At 43.6% G+C, this 20,730-nt stretch overlaps 1 protein-coding gene across 1 annotated transcript; it reads left to right on the forward strand.

The window, feature by feature from the left end:
- The first annotated feature begins 2,732 nt into the window (after positions 1–2,732).
- Positions 2,733–20,655, forward strand: ifitm5 (interferon induced transmembrane protein 5). The gene is made up of 2 exons (XM_034236069.1): positions 2,733–3,046; positions 20,199–20,655. The coding sequence occupies exons 1-2, from the start codon at positions 2,834–2,836 to the stop codon at positions 20,394–20,396; spliced, it is 411 nt and encodes a 136-aa protein (XP_034091960.1). The 5' UTR covers positions 2,733–2,833; the 3' UTR covers positions 20,397–20,655.
- Positions 20,656–20,730: the final 75 nt, after the last annotated feature.

The following is a 20,730-nucleotide window of genomic DNA, read 5'->3' on the forward strand; positions in this document are numbered from 1 at the left end:
CTATATTTTTCGTTTAGCACATGTAATTATTTCCTTTGCACATTGCCTTGTGGAATAAATGACCACATGAGTAAGTTACCTGTAGCGGTTTAAATGCAAATAGACTAAAATGCTTGAAACCTCTTCAAGACCGGACCCATTTCTACTTTTGGGGAAATTAAGGGGAACATAATTTAGACTAAATAGACCACATAGAACACATTTCTGACAAGAAATCCCCCCCTAGTGTCAAATATCTGAAAAGTGACATTATGTCACATTGGGCTAAAGGTCCCATGTCATGGCCATTTCTACTGATCATAATTCCATTGTTAAAGTCTACTAGAATAGATTTACATTGTTCAATGTTCCAAAATCACATTGGTTTTCTCATACAGCATCTCTGTATAATATGTGTATTCACTCTCTGTCCAACATGCCTTGTTGGAGCTCCCGCCCCCACCTCCACTGTGCTCTGATTGGTCAGCTCCCCCACTCTGTTCTGATGAGTCCACCACCGTTACAGCGGAACATCAGTGATTATGTGTTACAATGGCGTTGGCAACCAGAAAATGACACCAGTAATGACAAACAGATGAGAATGCTGCGTGGGGTCTGGGTGCTGTGTTGGCGGGATGTTGCGGGGCTCGCTGGTTCGTCCTGTGGGGCTCGAGGAGCGGACAGTGCGAGTTGGAATACTGGTGTAGTTTCCTGGTTGCTGCGTGGGGTCTGCGTGCCATGCCAGCGGCTATATCCAGCATCCAGAGAAACACAGCTGGAAATCCACCACACACTGTCCGCTCCGGGAGCCTCGCGGGGCGGACTCCTGAGCTGCTCGGGAGTTCACTCTGGCAGAGGGTGTGCCTATTGTTCTATAGCTGTGTGCCAATTGGTCCATTTGGACTTAGTGATGTCAATAGGCCCCGTAAGAAAAAAATGGGAAAATAAAAATCTCCAACGAGGCGTACTGGGGCAGCATAGACACGTATTTTCTGTGTTAAGAGTTTTGCTCGTTACGGTGTACTTTGAGGGTTTGTGACTTTTCAGACCGTTTGCATGCCGAAAAAGCTCATTAATACACAAGGGGACGGGTAATAACCAGAAAAGCATATGAAGGGGCCTTTAATGGTAAAATAAGTCTTATTTATAACTTCATTAATGAGGAGGATTTTTTGGTTTGAATTAGTTTCAACATTCTTTGAATTGAGGAATAAAGTATATATTAACTAAATTGAATCAGCTAAATTAACTGAGCAGATCATAATCATATTTATAATTGTGACATGTGTCACTCCTGGTTTACTGTGAAAGTTTAAGGTTAATGTCCCGATGTGACATCACTGTCACAGCTATATTTATCTCATTTGTTTCATATCAATTTGATCAAGAAATGTTTCCACAACAGCTTAAATGTAATAAAGGACATGTTATGTAAGCATTTTAATTCTTAAATGGCTTGAACTTTATTTTAGCAACAAAAAAACAATCTTGGACATGTTGTTATGGGAACACAAAATCACATGACCTGGCCCATGACCCACCAGAATGTTCAGTTTGTATATAAATGTTATTCATTGGGATAAACCCCTTGAGATGCACCATCTCGTTTTCAAGGGGGTCCCAACAATAGCAACAACTTACAGACATACATAAACAAAAATACAAAATGCAAAACATGACACACAAGACAAACCACATACAGTCTGTTAAGTGAAATTCAAGCAATGCACACAATCATTACAATTTGAGACAGTCGAGCAAATCTGTTTCATCAATATCAGTTAATAACAAGTACAGACCAGTTGAAAGTGAGATAACAATGCATGTTTAAATATACCCAATGATGCAAGAGATCTAATAGCAGCAGGTAAAGTATTCCAGTCAGTTGGGGCTTTAAACATGAACGCTCTTCTGCCAATCAATTTTTTTGCAGAGGGGACAGATAAATCAATCTGAACAGAATGTCTAACTTGATGAATTGGTGAGTAAGGTACAAAATACTGCTTTAAATAAGGGGGATAGTTAAGATAAATGCATTTAAATATCAGCTGAAGCCAATGCATGTCTTCTTACATTTAAAGAAGGCCATTTAAGTTGGTTATACATTGTGCAAAAACTTTTTGTGTATACGAAAAGGACAACCAAGAACAAATCTGCATAGTCTGTTATAGGCTATGTTGAGTGGAGCAAGATCTGATTTATGTGCATTTTGGTAGACAACATCACAATAGTCCATAATCGGAAGAATAAGTTGAGAAGCAATTCTCTTTCGGACACTGAGCGTAAAACAATTGCGAGAGCGGTGTAAAACACTGATTCAGTAATTTACTTTTTGTATTGCATGCTTTATATGTAGTTTTAAATGAAAGTTCAGAGTCTAGCCATATACCAAGATATTTCAAGCTATCAACTTTATGCAGAGAAGTGCCATCCTTACATGTTATTACTACATTAGGTTTGGATTTGAGCTTATGCCTGGTACCAAAGACCATGGTATAAGATTTTGTTTTGTTAAGCAGTAGTTTATTGTGTGATAGATAGTTTGTGTCACTGATGAAATAAAAACAAAGCTAAAGCTATATAAGGAACTCTCCATTTAAATGTCATATGACACGGTGGACATGACATTTATTGTCTTGGTTATGGGGAAGAAAGCAAACAGGTTTCCTGTGCAGCAACAGCCAATCCCAGTGTGTTACGTATGCTTTTATCTCATTGGATTATGCTGGAATAGAAATCCTGTGTACATGTGCCAACCCCAAGAAAGTTTCAAACGGAAAGCCACACTGACAGAGACAGTTGAGTCGTTGCACAACTTTCCTGCTGGCCACATCTCAAACTGTAGTTGACAGAGATGAATTCTGAAGGCTACCCATCTGACAGTGTCCCATTGCAGGGGAGACACGAAGGGTTTCATGGACAGCCTGGAGTATCTACAGTGGTTCAGTGCACATCTGAGAGCTTCCCCCCTGAGCCACCCAGGGACCACATCATCTGGTCCCTCTGCTGCTTTTTATACTCAAACGCCTGCTGCCTGGGACTGGCGGCTCTCATCTTCTCCATCAAGGTGAGTTTCATTCATGGGAAATATTCTGTTATGGCAAAGAATAGTAAAAAAATAGTTTAAGGTCGCATTCACACCAGCCTTGTTTAATCCGGATGTCTTCAAAATCTTTAGCGAAAGAGTCTTTCAAGACATCCGCGGTTGTTTAGTTAATGAGTGAAGCAGAATTAAGTGTTGAAAAGTGTTGTGTAAAGTAAAAATGCTCCATCAACTAAAAGTAAGAACACCTGTCGTCGGTGAAACGCCCCTCCTTACTGCAGAACGTCTCATTATATGTGTTTTTAACGGACGTTGTCTGATTATATAATCATATGCGCGGGCCGCTAGAGTCTGTTGATCTCCAGATTAACAGCAGCATGAGAATAACCTGCCGAAAGGGCCGATGCTCCATGGTGGAGGCTCCGGTAGAAATTGCCGGGATTTGCGTTTTTACCCCCTTAATGTCTGACCAATGGTTGAACAGCACATGACTTGTGTTTAAAGTGTATAGTCCGTTTGAGTTTTGCCCGCAAACCGAACCTTCTGAAAAATGAAACAATGTAACAAACTGTTGTCTGGTGTGCAGGGGAGCCGCCAGGGATTTTGGACCCCATGAAAATATATCACATTGGGCCCCACCACCAGGCACAGGCCACGCCAACCAAGCACAATGCTGTAACCACACCTCCAGAACCCAACCGACTCATTTATGCTTTAAATAACTCTACCTGTACAGGCTTCAATCTATCTTGTAGTCCAATACTAACTGCACAATATTTACTGACAATGAGCGGTGAACATATAACACTGTGCAGACGTGCAACATTCTACTGCAGTAGAATTCACTATTTGATATAACACTAACATTCCTGACAATAGACCTCAATAGTCATCTTTTATGGTGTACATGCCTTTTTAATAACATTTTTGAATGGAACATTCATAAATCAAAAATAAATATAACTTAAATATACATGACCACTTAAATTAAAATAAAGTGAACATTAACACCAATATTATCATTTATAAAATGCTATAAAAAAAATAACATAAGCAGAAGATTTTTAAATTAAATATACATACCAACTACAAAATAAGCGGGTATTAAAGTGTAAATGGACAACAAAACGGAAATGGAAATGAAAAGGCCTGATGGTGGTGCTAAATCAGAGCAAAACTGGGTGACATACTGTCGCCCTTTAGTCCCCTCTCTCTTGTCTTTCTCTCCTTTCTTTTCTTTTTTGAAAGCCTGACTTTGTTAGTCGTTAAGACATCGTACACACGTAAGTACTCGCATCCCTGCTCACATGCTCTGCTAGAAAATGCGGTGCTGCACAGCGTTTGGAGACAGGACCAAACCATTACATGTAAATAGAGGGGGGGGTGCAGAGGCTTTGGATAATTAACTTTTCGAACAGAAATAAGTTAAATGAATCGTAAGTTTAGTGAGTACATTATCAATATAATGTTATATTAATGTTAATTCTTGATGATTGATGAAAGGTTACTTAAACATTTTTTCTTAATGTTCTACATTTTTTCGGGCCCCTGTCAGTCACGGGCCCTTAGAATCGTCCTAACTTTTCACCCCCTTACCCCCTGCTGGTGCGCACCTGAAAACTGACTATTAGGTGTGAATGCGCAACCCTGTCTCCTAAAAATTACGTTCCCACAGAACTAAACTGCATTCTGAATTACGTTTAGCTAGAAACGTATTTACTCCCACGTTACATTTGTTATGAACGTATCTTAAATACGTTTATTTTCTACATATCTTTGCTATTAATTGTCTTGCTTATAATAATGATAATAGTCATTTATAAATATCATTTTAGAGCACACCTTTGAAATCGACAATCGGGCTCGATATATGGTTAAATTAAAATCAGTAGGCGAGGCTGTAATTTCGCCAGCTGCTACTCATGAGAGAGGCAGAAAATAATAGTTTTAACATGCCAAAAAGCTGCTGTGTCGTTTATTGCACCTCAAACATTAAAACAAATCCAGAGTTACGTATTTCTGTACTTCCTCTAAGAAGAAAGGACAATAACAGAAGAGCTCTGTGGCTTCAGGCTTGATCGCTGTTCAAATGACAGCGTTGGTTTTCCCCAAAAGTGGGTGGGGCTGTAAAGTGACGTAGATTTTACTATCATCTATTATTCAAAACCATTCTATTTATTCTAACGTAAATTACATGCCAGTGTTTTATCTTTTTATTTATTTGGAAAATAAATGGGATTTAGAGCCTCAAAATACTGAAATCTGTATTTTTTAAAATATTTTCCTTCTAATTTGTTATTCCCCCCGAGAAATACACATGCTGGCTATTGTGTTTCGCAACATGTTCTCTATGGCACGTATATATTGGGAATTGTAGTTTTAAAAGACGTTTTTCCCAAAATTTGAAGTTGACAATATTAAACGGTGTAGGTTTAGGCGATAGGAAACACATTGGTGTGCACACATTTAAAACATGTAATTACTAAATGGGTGAAAATGGCTTGTATCCATAATGGGCAGCATTAATATACCCACACGACAGCTCATTGTTACTTTGTAATTCTACTCCACTACAATTCAGAGGTTAACCTGGTATTTTTACTCCACTACATTTAGTTTAGTTACTCACTCTGAATTAGGTATTATTTTATTTTTCGTTTTCGGATATCATATCTTATTAACACCATATCCCAGCGTGCATTGCGGCTAAAACATCCAATCAACGAGCTTCAAGCTGAGGATCTTGGGTAATCAGTTCGGTGGGTTTGTGGTGTGTATCGCTCGAAATGTCCCGTCTGTTTCCGGTGACTTTATTTACGGCTAAAAAGCCCAAGATCATAGAATTAAACGAATAAATAAAAACAAGGATAATTGTGTGTTATTGTTGAGTAAATAACAGTGTGTTATTTAGAAAAGAATAACAAATTAGAAGGAAAAGATTTAAAAAAATACAGATTTCAGTATTTTGAGGCTCTAAACCCCATTTATTTTCCTCACAGACGGGGAAAAAAGTCCGACATTATACGATTTAAAATAAAAACAAATAAATAAAAAGATAAAACACTAATTTACGTTAGAATAAATAGAATGGTTTTGAATAATAGATGATAGTAAAATATTCGTCACTTTACAGCCCCGCCCACTTTTGGGGAAACCAACGCTGTCATTTGAACAGCGATCAAGCCTGAAGCCACAGAGCTCTTCTGTTACTGTCCTTTCTTCTTAGAGGAAGTACAGAAACACGTAACTCTGGATTTGTTTTAATGTTTGAGGTGCAATAAACGACACAGCATCTTTTTGTCATGTTAAAACTATTATTTTCTGCCTCGCTCATGAGAGTAACAGCTGGCGAAATTACAGCCTCGCCTACTGATTTTAATTTAACCATATATCGAGCCCGATTCTCGATTTCAAATGTGTGCTCTAAAATTGATATTGATATTGATATACTTTATTAATCCCCGTAGGGGAAATTGTTTCTCTGCATTTGACCCATCCTAGTGTTAGGAGCAGTGTGCTGCCATTTTGAACGGCGCCCGGGGAGCAGTGTAGGGAACGGTGCCTTGCTCAGGGACACCTCGGTACACCTCGGTAGCACTTGGTCTTGCCGGGACTTGAACTGGTGACCTTTCCAGTTGCCAAGCCAAGTCCCTATCGACTTCGCTACCACCGCCCAAAAATGATATTTATAAATGACTATTATCATTATTATAAGCAAGACAATAAATGTGCAAAGATATGTAGAAAATAAACGTATTATTACATGGCTTAGTTGAATACTCGATTCTGATTGGTCAATTCAGAACACGTGACACGTTGTTAATACCGAACAGACAGACCGCTTGTCAAGGACTATTGACCGTTGTTAAGGACGCTCACATCTTCAGAAAGAAGTCCCGGTCGATTTAACTGTATACCGTTGGGCCGAAAAGCAAACTGCATGCAGTTTGCTTTTCGAACTGGGACATGAAAAACAGCGCAGAAGTACATAGCCGCGGGAAGTCATTTTGCTCAGGGGGTGCTGCCAAAAGTGGGGATGGAGCCGTTTACATTTTTTTTAAAAGGCGGTGCCGGGCCGGGCCCGGCTGTCAGCGATACGAGCCGCATAATTGTTTGTTTAAAGGCGAGACACGGCAGGCAAAAACATCGTTTTTCATGCACTGGTCAATTTTTAGATGTTGTGCTATTTTGATTCCATAACATGTTTTCTTTCAGGCTTTTGGAAGGAAAACGTACAAAATACACATTTAAGTGTTCATTTTACTATAGTTTGTCTATTTGCATCTGTATATTTCTCCTAAATTCACCAAAAGTTAGCATTTCTAACGTAACATAAAGTACCGCGATCGCTGTTTGCACAATGTCATCGTTGGAAAAGCTCCGTCTCTCCTGCACAATGATCTCATCGGATCCAAATATGGTCATTTCCTTTGTATCAACAACCAATCGTGAAAGCACAAAAGGGTCTTAAACCAAGAAACGAAATCTCATTGGCTGGTGTCAATTTCTGACAACGTGATTCGTTCAGATGCATCACGTGGTGTGCTAAAACACTTCCTGATTAGCTTTCCGCTAGAAATGTAAATCTCAAAATGGCAAAAGAACGGCGGAAAAAAACGTTCACAGAGAAGACAACAACAATTGTCACTTGCACGAAGCAAGATTATACAAAACACAAATGACCCCGAACATGAAATACCTTCACGGAGTGCGTCGATGCGCAAGCTGTCATCCAAAGAACAGGAGGGTTTAGCTAGCGCCTCACTGCAATCTTTAAAGTTTGTTTTCTCAAAATGAGTTTTTTCTCCTACTCTGAGTCCGAAATTTCCACTTCAGATACAATTACATACACCAGACCTTCCAGTTATATTCCTATCAATATTATGAAGGCTTTTACAGAAGGGTTTGTTCATAGCCTGAATTATATAAGATTGTATACCTAGAAACATGGCGAAAATTGATATTTTAGGGCTGTTGACAATATTTTCTGATTTATGGAGTGATAAAGAGAGATATCCAAAATCCCTTCGGTGAAAGCCTTACAGTAGATGCTAATATGACTACAAAATGAAACGAGAATTTTGAACCTGCGCTTTATCCAAAGTTCAGATTTCGGTTCTGAAATGTGTAGCGGCTCAACTCCGAGTCCCTCCCTGATGACCGAACTTCTCACCTTATCCCTAAGGGAGACACCAGCCACCCTGCGGAGAAAACCCATCTCGGCCGCTTGTATCCGCGATCTCGTTCTTTCGGTCATGACCCATCCTTCATGACCATAGGTGAGGGTAGGAACGAAAATGGCCCGGAAGACCGAGAGCTTTGCCTTCTGGCTCAGCTCCCTTTTCGTCACAACGGTGCGGTAAAGCGACTGCAGTACCGCTCCCGCTGCTCCGATTCTCCGGCCCATCTCACGCTCCATTGTTCCCTCACTCGAGAACAAGACCCCGAGATACTTGAACTCCTTCACTTGGGGTAAGGACTCATTCCCTACCTGGAGTGGACAGTCCATCGGTTTCCTGCTGAGAACCATGGCCTCAGATTTGGAGGTGCTGATCCTCATCCCAGCCGCTTCACACTCGGTTGCGAACCGATCCAGTGAGTGCTGAAGGTCGCAGACCGATGAAGCCATTAGAACCACATCATCTGCAAAAAGCAGTGGTGCAATCCTTAGTCCACCGAACCGCAGACCCCCTCCCCCATGACTACGCCTCGAAATCCGATCCATGATATTACAAACAGGATTGGTGACAAAGCGCAGCCCTGGCGGAGGCCAACCCTCACCGGAAATGGGTCCGACTTACTGCCGAGGACCCGGACACAGCTCTCGCTTTGGGAGTACAGAGATTGGATGGCCCTGAGTAGAGACCCCCTCACCCCATACTCCCGCAGCACCTCCCACAGTAACTCCCTGGGAACTCGGTCATACGCCTTCTCCAAGTCTACAAAACACATGTAGACCGGATAAGCGTACTCCCAGGCCCCCTCCAGGATCCTTGCGAGAGTAAAAAGCTGATCCGTCGTTCCACGACCAGGACGGAATCCGCATTGTTCCTCCTCAATCTGAGGTTCGACAATGCCTGCCTGACCCTCCTTTCGAGTACCTTAGAGTAAACTTTCCCGGGGAGGCTGAGTAGTGTGATGCCTCTGTAATTGGCACACACCCTCTGATCCCCCTTTTTAAATAGGGGAACCACCACCCCGGTCTGCCACTCCTTCGGTACTGTTTCCGACTTCCACGCAACGTTGATGAGACGTGTCAACCATGACAGTCCCTCAACACCCAGAGCCTTCAGCATTTCCGGGCGGATCTCATCCACCCCCGGGGCTTTGCCACTGTGGAGTTGTTTGACGACCTCAGTGACCTCCCCCCGGGAGATTGGTGTTGATCCCCCGTCATACTCCAGCTCTGCCTCTAACATAGAGGGCGGAGTTGTCGGGTTCAGGAGTTCCTCAAAGTGTTCCTTCCAACGCCCTAACACTCCATCAGTTGAGGTCAACAACGTCCCATCCTTACTGTACACAGCTTGGATGGTTCCCTGCTTCCCCCTCCTGAGGTGTCGGACAGTTTTCCAGAACAACTTTGGTGCCGCCCGAAAGTCCTTCTCCATGTCTTCTCCGAACTTCTCCCACACCCGCTGCTTTGCCTCGGCCACGGATGAGGCTGCTGCCCTTCGGGCCTGTCGGTACCTTGCAACTGCCTCGGGAGTCCCCCGGGATAACAAATCCCTGAAGGCCTCCTTCTTCAGTCGGACGGCTTCCCTGACCACCGGTGTCCACCAGGAGGTTCGAGGGTTACCGCCCCTTGAGGCACCTAGGACCTTGAGACCACAGCTCCCCGCCGCGGCTTCGGCAATAGAGGCTTTGAACACCGACCACTCTGGTTCAATGTCCCCAACCTCCACAGGAATGCCCGAAAAGCTCCGCCGGAGGTGTGAGTTGAAGGCCTCCTGAACTTGGGCCTCCTCCAGACGTTCCCAGTTCACCCGAACTACACGTTTGGGCTTACCAGGTCTATCCAGAGGCTTCCCCCGCCACTCGACCCAACTCACCACCAGATGGTGATCAGTTGACAACTCCGCCCCTCTCTTTACCCGAGTGTCCAAAACATACGGCCTCAGGTCCGATGATACAATATGCGCAAATGTAATGAGATATAATGGATAATTTATATATATATATTACTCTAGTTGTAGAGGTGGTGGGCTGAGGAGTAGCTGGTGGTCACTTTTTTTATTGGGTTGTTTGTTGAGAAAAAAAATCCAAAATCCTTTTTGCGCCATTCTAGAAAGTTGTTACTCTGCAGTGTGTGTGTCGCGTCAATTACGTCACTCTCCCAAGACCTACGACCTGGATGACTCGGATTTTACTTATTTGGAAAATCAATTCAAGCCACCTGATATATACAAATATATACTATGACTATTATATGCTACTGTATACAGCTAATTTTATTTTAAGTAAAATCATAACTATTTTATGTAGTTTAATCATTTTTATTTAGGTGGTCACTCAGTTTTTCAAATGTACACCACTCGCCAACAGGGGGTGCTGCAGCACCCCCAGCACCCCTACTTCCCGCGGCTATGCAGAAGTAACGGGGCAGAAACCCTCCTTTTTACGCAGCGGTCCAGACATAGACATCAAACGGCGACACATATTCAGTGTGCAGTTCCTTTGGCATTAGGGCAGGGATATCTAGATATTTTCCAAGGTTTGACTTAATGAATTGTGCTACTTTTAAAGCAAGCAGCGATGTTTTCAAATCTGTAATCAAAAAGCTCCTCAAAAACGCTATCGAAGCACTTCCTGCCTAAATCCATAAAAGCATTTCAATTAATATTGGGATTCATAATGTTACTTTGTTGAGAATGTGGCCATGTAATAAGCGGGATAATGTGCAGCAACTTGGTCATTATGGGGAAAATAACACCTTCATGCCGATCTAGATCCCTCCGCTTCGCGTCGGGCTCCTGATCAGCCTGTCGGTGTTCTTTTAAGCAATCATACACGAGAGGCCGTTCTTTAACGTCATTATTGGTACGCCTGTACTGGAGTACCAATAATGACGTTAAAGAACGGCCTCAAGTGTATGATTGCGATTCTATAACACAAACTATCATTGTAATCAACAATATCGTAAAATAATTTCATAATGTGCTAATTTGCTCCCAAACCTTCACTTTCTGCTTGAGTTAATCTCCGTCAGAAAGTAGTTCCTATAAAGTAGTTCCCTTGGTAACGAGAGCCGATCAATCGAACACTCCTGCTTCCCCGCTTACAGTTATTGATATAATTATAGTAAATAATATATTATTAACCAATTTATTGAAAACAATTTATTGACAACAATTCTTGAATTAGGCTATTTATTTATTTACATATTTAACATTTTGGCTTCAGAATGAAGGTGGATGTTCATGCTGCCATTAAACGTGCAATTTTTGAAACAACTCATGAACTCGATGCCAGACTTTTTTGCAGTTGGTGCTGTGGTGTTCACGGAAGAGCTTTCCTCCAGTGGCCGTTTGGCGTGTCCCGGACCGGCAAAAAGCGCGTTGCTCCACATTTTTCTGTTGTCCAGATGATAACTATAAAATCTGACATTTTGTAGCTAACGATTTTCCAACGAGAGACAATGTAACAATGTAACGGCTGTGTGTCGCTATGGAAACCACTACTTCTCCGCTGCTTTCTTGTTCCAGTTTGCAGTTAGCTTTTGAATTGTGGTACTTTTCGAATTGGTCTACCTGCTCTTCACTTAGCTCTGATTGATTGATTGATTGAAAAGTGTATTAACAGCTTGTATATTGGGTACAGCTCAAAACATACAATTGTTAAGGGGATGCAGACCAGAGAAAGACTTTCGTCTTGTTTACATCAGGGTCCCCCATTTCCAATTCATCATGTCATTTAAGACATATAAGACATATTTGACATACAGATGGCTTATTTACAATTTACATACAGGTGTTTTTTTTTTACATACAGATTGCTTATTTACCATTTTCATTTTAGATTTCGTTCTAATACATCCTAACCGGACATTTAAGACATACCAAGTCTACAGATATACATGTTGCTCTGCATGTTGTCGTTTAGGTGCTTTTTTTTCTAGGCACTCCTCAATCCAGTCCTCCACAGTAAGACCCCCCCGGAGGTTGAAGTTAATCTTAAATGTTTCCATATTATGTTTGGAAGTTTGTTTCGTAACGTAAAAAGGAGGGTTTCTGCCCCGTTACTTCTCCGCTGCTTTCTTGTTCCAGTTCGAGCCAAGGGTATACCGTTTTTCTCAGACGCGGAGGGATACTGACTTGTTGTGAAAAGGCACGTTCTATTTGACCGTTCTTTGATCGTGGAATCAAACACGCCTATTGACCAATCAGAGAGCTTGCTCACACCTATGTGTTATAGAATTCCCCATAATGACCGCGTTGCTGCACATTATCCCTTACTTAAGATACGTTCATAACAAACGTAACGTGGGAGAAAATACGTTTCTAGAAGATATGCAGAAAATAAACGTATTTGAGATACGTTCATAACAAACGTAACGTGGGAGAAAATACGTTTCTAGCTAAACGTAATTGAGAATGTAGTTTAGTTCTGTGGGAACGTAATTTTTAGGAGACAGGGTTGGAATGCGACCTAACATTATCTTGCCATCGCAACTGACAGTTCAGTCAGACAACTCACGTGTTTCTTAATATGTTTATTAGAAGCAGCATATAGTTGGATTTTGGCATCTAGGCTCGGGCCTCATCACTCCACAGATTTCCAAAGAACATTGAGTGATGATTAGGTAACTATCCCCCGAGCATACAGGTGGAAGCTGGGGTGGTGGTGGGGCAGGCGAGAAGCAGCAACATGAAACACAGCAGCAGGTACATGAACGTAGCAATAGCAAGTGAACACAGCAGTGGCAGCAGCAGCATTAGCGAGGCAGAGGCAGGAAGACCTGGCAACTTAAATAGTGCGGCATGTTTAGGAGAATGTGTTTGGTTGGTTGTAAGAAGGACGAGGTGCGTCACGTGTTAATGTATGATTCAGCCTACAAAAAACTACCATATAGGCCGATTGTTCATGCCCTTATTACGACCCAGAGACACGTTTTAAAGTGTATGTTGTTTCTTACACGAGCACTAGAGCACCTCTAGTGGTCGTGTAAGAAACAACATGCTCCCAGCCCGTTCATTGCAAACGCTCCGGAGGGACGTTTATTCACAAATAACCCTCTCTGGAAAATCCTAAAATGTGGAATAGTTTGGCCATTAAAATGCTTTTGATTTTCTTTTGTGTTTTTAACCTTCGATTCAGAGAAACAAATAGTTTTCTAGGAGTTTAGACACTACAGTTTCCGAAGTCACTACACTACCCAGAATCCCCAGCTATCGTTTGGGACTACAACATCCGCCTTGCTTTACAAACCCCGTGATTATTCATCAAGCCCTGTGATTGGATGTTGGAGTGGCAGTGCGACAAGGTTACGCTGAGCGTAACAGCTCTATGAAATTGAATGGAACCGCGGCAGACTTTCCAAAACTGGAATTGGATGGGTCCAGCACCCGGGTATCTTCTTGATATTTTCTATTCTATATTTCTATCATGCCTTCTACTTTCCCCCAATTTTGTATGTAGGCTACTCTTAATATTTAAATGTTTTCATCAAATAAAACGTATTCAACAACAAAATTCAATAACGTGCTTTAACCACTAGGCGGTGCGGGTTAAAAAACCAGTGGTGTAGTTAATAAAACATAATAATATCAAGCATTATATGATTCGATTTGAAGCTTATGCATTGTACCATGAACCTGTAACAGTCAACTGCATGAGGAGTTGGAAAGGTAGTTCAGTAAATAATATCTTTAAAAACTAGAAAAAATCCCTTTCTATTAACTGTGCAACGTTATGGTGTAAATATAACCTATCTACCAATTGGATCAAATATAAAAGTCAGCCGAGTTAGTGTTGATACTGCAAGGAGACGTATTGTGTGAAAATAAATGGAAGATGTTGTTTAATTGCTAATATATTTATGATCCACGTCACGTATTCAGTTTTGGCGGCATTTCTTACAGTTTGTCAAAAGGTATTGTGATGACTTCCAAAGAGAAAAGCAAGAACACTCGAAATAAAGTATTATTTTCCATCCATCCATCCATCTTCTCCCGCTTATCCGTGGTCGGGTCGCGGGGGTAGCAGTTCCAGCAGAGAGCCCCAAACTTTATTTTCCCTGGCGACATCAACCAGCTCTGACTGGGGGATCCCAAGGCGCTCCCAGGCCAGCGAAGAGATATAATCCCTCCACCTGGTCCTAGGTCTACCCCTTGATCTCTTCCCAGTTGGACGTGCCTGGAACACCTCCCTAGGGAGGCGCCCAGGTGGCATCCTAACTAGGTGCCCGAACCACCTCAACTGGCTCCTTTAAACGCGAAGGAGGAGCGGCTCAACTCCGAGTCCCTCCCTGATGACCGAACTTCTCACCTTATCCCTAAGGGAGACACCAACCACCCTGCGGAGAAAACCCATCTCGGCCGCTTGTATCCGCGATCTCGTTCTTTCGGTCATGACCCATCCTTCATGACCATAGGTGAGGGTAGGAACGAAAATGGCCCGGAAGACAGAGAGCTTTGCCTTCTGGCTCAGCTCCCTTTTCGTCACAACGGTGCGGTAAAGCGACTGCAGTACCGCTCCCGCTGCTCCGATTCTCCGGCCCATCTCACGCTCCATTTTTCCCTCACTCGAGAACAAGACCCCGGGATACTTGAACTCCTAGTGGAGTGGACAGTCCATCAGTTTCCTGCTGAGAACCATGGCCTCAGATTTGGAGGTGCTGATCCTCATCCCAGCCGCTTCACACTCGGTTGCGAACCGATCCAGTGAGTGCTGAAGGTCGCAGACCGATGAAGCCATTAGAACCACATCATCTGCAAAAAGCAGTGGTGCAATCCTTAGTCCACCGAACTGCAGACCCCCTCCCCCATGACTACGCCTCGAAATCCGATCCATGTATATTACAAACAGGATTGGTGACAAAGCGCAGCCCTGGCGGAGGCCAACCCTCACCGGAAATGGGTCCGACTTACTGCCGAGGACCCGGACACAGCTCTCGCTTTGGGAGTACAGAGATTGGATGGCCCTGAGTAGAGACCCCCTCACCCCATACTCCCGCAGCACCTCCCACAGTAACTCCCTGGGAACTCGGTCATACGCCTTCTCCAAGTCTACAAAACACATGTAGAGAGTAATGCGAGAGTAAAAAGCTGATCCGTCGTTCCACGACCAGGACGGAATCCGCATTGTTCCTCCTCAATCTGAGGTTCGACAATCGGCCTGACACTCCTTTCGAGTACCTTAGAGTAAACTTTCCCGGGGAGGCTGAGTAGTGTGATGCCTCTGTAATTGGCACACACCCTCTGATCCCCCTTTTTAAAAAGGGGGACCACCACCCCGGTCTGCCACTCCTTCGGTACTGTTTCCGACTTCCACGCAACGTTGATGAGACGTGTCAACCATGACAGTCCCTCAACACCCAGAGCCTTCAGCATTTCCGGGCGGATCTCATCCACCCCCGGGGCTTTGCCACTGTGGAGTTGTTTGACGACCTCGGTGACCTCCCCCCGGGAGATTGGTGTTGATCCCCCGTCATACTCCAGCTCTGCCTCTAACATAGAGGGCGGAGTTGTCGGGTTTAGGAGTTCCTCAAAGTGTTCCTTCCAACGCCCTAACACTCCATCAGTTGAGGTCAACAACGTCCCATCCTTACTGTACACAGCTTGGATGGTTCCCTGCTTCCCCCTCCTGAGGTGTCGGACAGTTTTCCAGAACAACTTTGGTGCCGCCCGAAAGTCCTTCTCCATGTCTTCTCCGAACTTCTCCCACACCCGCTGCTTTGCCTCGGCCACGGATGAGGTTGCTGCCCTTCGGGCCTGTCGGTACCTTGCAACTGCCTCGGGAGTCCCCCGGGATAACAAATCCCTAAAGGCCTCCTTCTTCAGTCGGACGGCTTCCCTGACCACCGGTGTCCACCAGGAGGTTCGAGGGTTACCGCCCCTTGAGGCACCTAGGACCTTGAGACCACAGCTCCCCGCCGCGGCTTCGGCAATAGAGGCTTTGAACACCGACCACTCTGGTTCAATGTCCCCAACCTCCACAGGAATGCCCGAAAAGCTCCGCCGGAGGTGTGAGTTGAAGGCCTCCTGAACTTGGGCCTCCTCCAGACGTTCCCAGTTCCCCCGAACTACACGTTTAGGCTTACCAGGTCTATCCAGAGGCTTCCCCCGCCACTCGACCCAACTCACCACCAGATGGTGATCAGTTGACAACTCCGCCCCTCTCTTTACCCGAGTGTCCAAAAGATACGGCCTCAGGTCCGATGATACGATAACGAAATGGATCATGGACCTTCTGCCTAGGGTGCTCTGGTACCACGTACACCAGGGGTGCCCACACTTTTTGGGCTGGTGAGCTACTTTTGAAATGACCAGCTCACCGAGGTCTACCAACCAAAAATAAAATCCCAAATTGCAAGGGTTGCTGAATAACACGTTTTATTTATACATGGGATAATAGGGCTGCAACAAACGACTAATTTGATAATCGATTAATGTATCGATTAATGAAACGACTAATCGACTATTCAGACTATTACTGTATGCCTTGCACAATTTCTCAAACCCTCTTGTTTAGCCATCAACTTTTAGATTTAGCTTGAGGTTGTTTTAGGCATGTGGAAACTAACAATGAAGACAATAAAGAGTAATACTTGATTCAAAAATACATATATTATTAACTTAACAAATTGTGAACAAAACTAACATTGCTTTTTATTTAAATTAAATGCATAATATTTCGCATCAAAAGAAACAACAATGTTTTAACAAATCGTATTAAATAATCTGATGACAGAACTGTGAACAGAATAGCTGAAACTTTAACAAAATAAAGAGTAACTCAGTTTCCTATAATCATTAACCCATGTTTGAATCATTGAGTTAACTGCGTGTGTTGCTGCTAGCATACATAATAAGACCTGACGTGGAAACGTTCCTCGTGGATGGGGCTACAGAGCTGCTAGAAAGACAGTCGAGCCCGGTGCATTCCTCCGTCTGAATGTGGTGCACTTTTGATAAATGTTTAGACACATTACTCGTGTTACCGCCCTTACATGCTGAACTCTCTTGGCAAGGAGCATTGTCCACTTCAAGACGGGTAACATTTAACCACACCTTGGAGCGCTTCTCTCCGCCATCTCCGCCGTGTGTTGCTGCTTGTAGCAGCCGCGTGTGTGTAAAATGCCCCGCCCCCTCGCGCACAGACGGGGGAGGGAGATCTCGTCTGGATTGGAAAGGTCGAAAATACACCGACCATAGACGCATTTGTTTGTCTTTTTGCATGTTAGAAACGAGTTGGCGACACTAAGACTGAGATAATATTTGTGTAGCAATAATACATGACCTCTCTCAACTCGCTACTCGGAGGGAAGTCGCTGTCAGCCTTGTGAACACTCCGATAATGCCTCTCCACGTTACCTTTCTTTGGCAGAGCGACGCTTGCTTTACAAATAAGACAAATAACCTTTGAATGTGACATCACAAAAAAATATTCTTCCTCCCATTCTGGGTGGAAGTGGTATGTCTTTAGCTTTTTGCTCGGTCCCGCACTCATTTGGTTGTTTGTCTCTTGTTAGTCTCTTTAACTTCATTTGAGTTTTCCCGGGACTTGACTGATTTTGTATCGCTTTGCATTCTGGGTTAACAGACTGGAAAGCGATAGGTCGCTTTTTCTGTCAATCAAGTAAACTCCTGAATTAAGTGGTAGGGAGGCCAAGGGAGGAGGGATCAAAACCTGTTTTGTCTATTTTAACGGAACTGGATTTTTTTTTTTATGAATGACTCGCGATCTACCAGCATTGCCCCCGCGGGCGACCGGTCGCCCGCGGTCGACGTACTGGGCACCTCTGACGTACACTTATGAGCATCCTTATGTTCGAACATGGTGTTTGTTATGGCCAATCCATGACTAGCACAGAAGTCCAGTAACAAACCACCACTCCGGTTCAGATCAGGGGGCCGTTCCTCCCAATCACGCCCCTCCAAGTGTCTCCATCATTGCCCACATGTGCGTTGAAGTCTCCCAGCAAGATTAAAGAGTCCCCTTCAGGAGCCCCATACAGGACTCTTTCCAGGGTCTCCAAGAAGGCCGTATACTCTGAACTGCTGTTGGGTGCATAAGCACACACAACAGTCAGAGTTTTCCCCCCCATAACCCGCAGGCGTAGGGAGGCGACCCTCTCGTCCACTGGGGTAAACTCCAACAACGAAGCACCTAACCGGGGACTTGTGAGTATCCCCACACCCGCCCGGCGCCTCACACCTTGAGCAACTCCGGAGAAGAATAGAGTCCAACCCCTATCCAGAAGTAAGGTTCCAGAGCCGACGCTGTGCGTAGAGGTGAGCCCAACCAGATCCAACTGGTAACGCTCCACCTCCCGCACAAGCTCCGGCTCCTTCCCCCCCAGAGAGGTGACGTTACACGTCCCCAAAGCCAGCTTCTGTCGCCCGGGTCTGGTCCGTCGAGACCCCGCTTTCACTGCCACCCTTCTGGCAGCGCACCCGACCCCATCGATGTTTCCCGTAGGTGGTGGGCCCGCGGGACGGAGAAGCGGAGGTGTTGCCCACGTTGCCTTTTCGGGCTGGGCCCGGCCGGGCTCCGTGGCAAGCCCGGCCACCAGACGCTCGCCGACGAGTCCTCCTTCTGGGCCTGGCTCCAGAAGGGGACCCCGGGCTTCCTCCGGGCCGGGTATCCTCACTTCTTGTGTCGTCTTTCATGAGGTCTTTTGAACCAATCTTAGTCTGGCCCCTTGCCTGAGACCAATTTGCCATGGGAAACCCTACCAGGAACACAAGGTTCCAGACAACACAGCCCCCAGGTTCATCAGGGCACACACACCTCTCTACCACGGTAAGGTGCTGGTTCTTCAGAGAGGCGTATTATTTTATTTTTTTAAAATGTTTTTCCGATTTCATATCGCATAAACACCATATCCCGGCAAGGGCCGATGCTCCATGGCGGCGGCTAAAACAATCGATGTTTTAGCCTATCAAAACCTCTGAAAAAATAAAGGTTTCTCTCAGAATCGAAAGAGAAAAACCTATGGGAAAAACACAAAAGCATTGAACACAATTTAAACGAATAAATGTTGTATAATTAACAAGGATAAACTGATGTTTTTTAGTTGATGAGTACTGCAGATATCGCTGTTAAATCATTTGATCATTGGTTTTATTATGAAAACGTCGAGACCGGAAATACTATTTTCAACCCGTAACTTTACATGGAGGCTGCCGCATACCTCAAATCATCTTCGTAATATCTATCAAACTATAGATCCTACATATTGACTGGACGTGGATTCTAAAAGTACAATATACACTTCTCGCTAGAAATCTAATCAAAAAGCATTTTAATGGCCATACTATCCTACAATTTAGAATTTTACAGAGAGGGTTATTTGTGAATAAACGACCATCTGTAACGTTAGCATTCAACGGGAGCACTAGAGGGCGAACAGTTTAAAACGTAATTATAGGTCGTATTAATCGCTTGAACAAACGACACATTTGGTCGTAATAAGGGCCTGAACAATCGGCCCATTTGGTCGTATGAGTTGGAGGACTTGTTGGTATGATTGGTGCTCGAGTTGACTGCCTGAACTAGCTCGCAGGCTTCACCCCATTTTTTACAAAGGAGAGATTACAAAGGTTTCAAGTTTTTACAGACAGAAAAGTAACATCCCTCACTTAGTCCATGATAAGAATCATTCAGAGGACGGGCAGCTGGGGGAAAAGGAATCTTAATCTCAAAGATTCTAGATACAGTATGTGCTCAAAACTTACAATTAAAAATACATAAATAACTTAAATAAAAACACAGACAATTTAAATGTGTTTCAAATTATCTATACAGTAAGTGACATTTTTGACAGACAAAGAATTAAAGATAAATTATGCAAAGAGAACTATGTGGATGAAATTATCCCGTTGGAATCATGAACATATAGCAAAACCTGAATCTAAAGCATTTGATCTAGCCAATGTTCAACATTTAAGGCTCTTAGGGGTTTAAGTAAAGCTAAGAATCGAAATTGAAATCAATGTGCTTTTGGTCCTTTCAGGCCAGAGACCGGAAGGTGGTTGGAGATATGGAAGGAGCCCGACACTACGGCTCCACCGCCCGCTGCCTCAACATCTGCGCCACAGTCCTGGTTTCCATCATGATCCTTATTTTCCTTATTACAGTCATCACTGTACTTGTAATGGCAAAGCAGGTCGCCCAAAGATACACTGTCTACGATAACAATTATAGAGGTTAAATTGGGTGAGAGTTTTCTGCAGCAGTGGCTTGGTGATACTTCTCTTTATCTGCTTTGCGGTTATGGCTCCTGCTTTTAACTTTTAACTTATTTTACAAAAGTCTTAAATGGAACTCCTGCATGTTTCCATAATGACAATTTGTAGTAAAGTTTGACATTCTTGCAAGACGTTGCAACAGTTTCATTTTGTGCTAAACTGTAAAATATGTTTTTTTTCAAAATAAAGAACCCCACCCAAAGAAAAAAAGGGAACATGCTACTATTTCCTTATTCTACTATTTTTGGTGTACTATTGAAATGTTATTGTCTGTAACTGTTTCTACTGTAACTGTCC

The sequence above is a fragment of the Gymnodraco acuticeps genome, unplaced genomic scaffold, assembly GCF_902827175.1.
Source record: "Gymnodraco acuticeps unplaced genomic scaffold, fGymAcu1.1, whole genome shotgun sequence".
NCBI lineage: Eukaryota > Metazoa > Chordata > Actinopteri > Perciformes > Bathydraconidae > Gymnodraco > Gymnodraco acuticeps.

What these genes read in the sequence shown, in the direction of transcription:
- ifitm5 (XM_034236069.1), top strand. Translation starts at nt 2,834, where the DNA reads ATGAATTCTGAAGGCTACCCATCTGACAGTGTCCCATTGCAGGGGAGA. An exon ending in CTCTCATCTTCTCCATCAAG is followed by an intron (nt 3,047 to 20,198) that starts GTGAGTTTCATT and finishes TGGTCCTTTCAG; the next exon opens with GCCAGAGACCGGAAGGTGGT.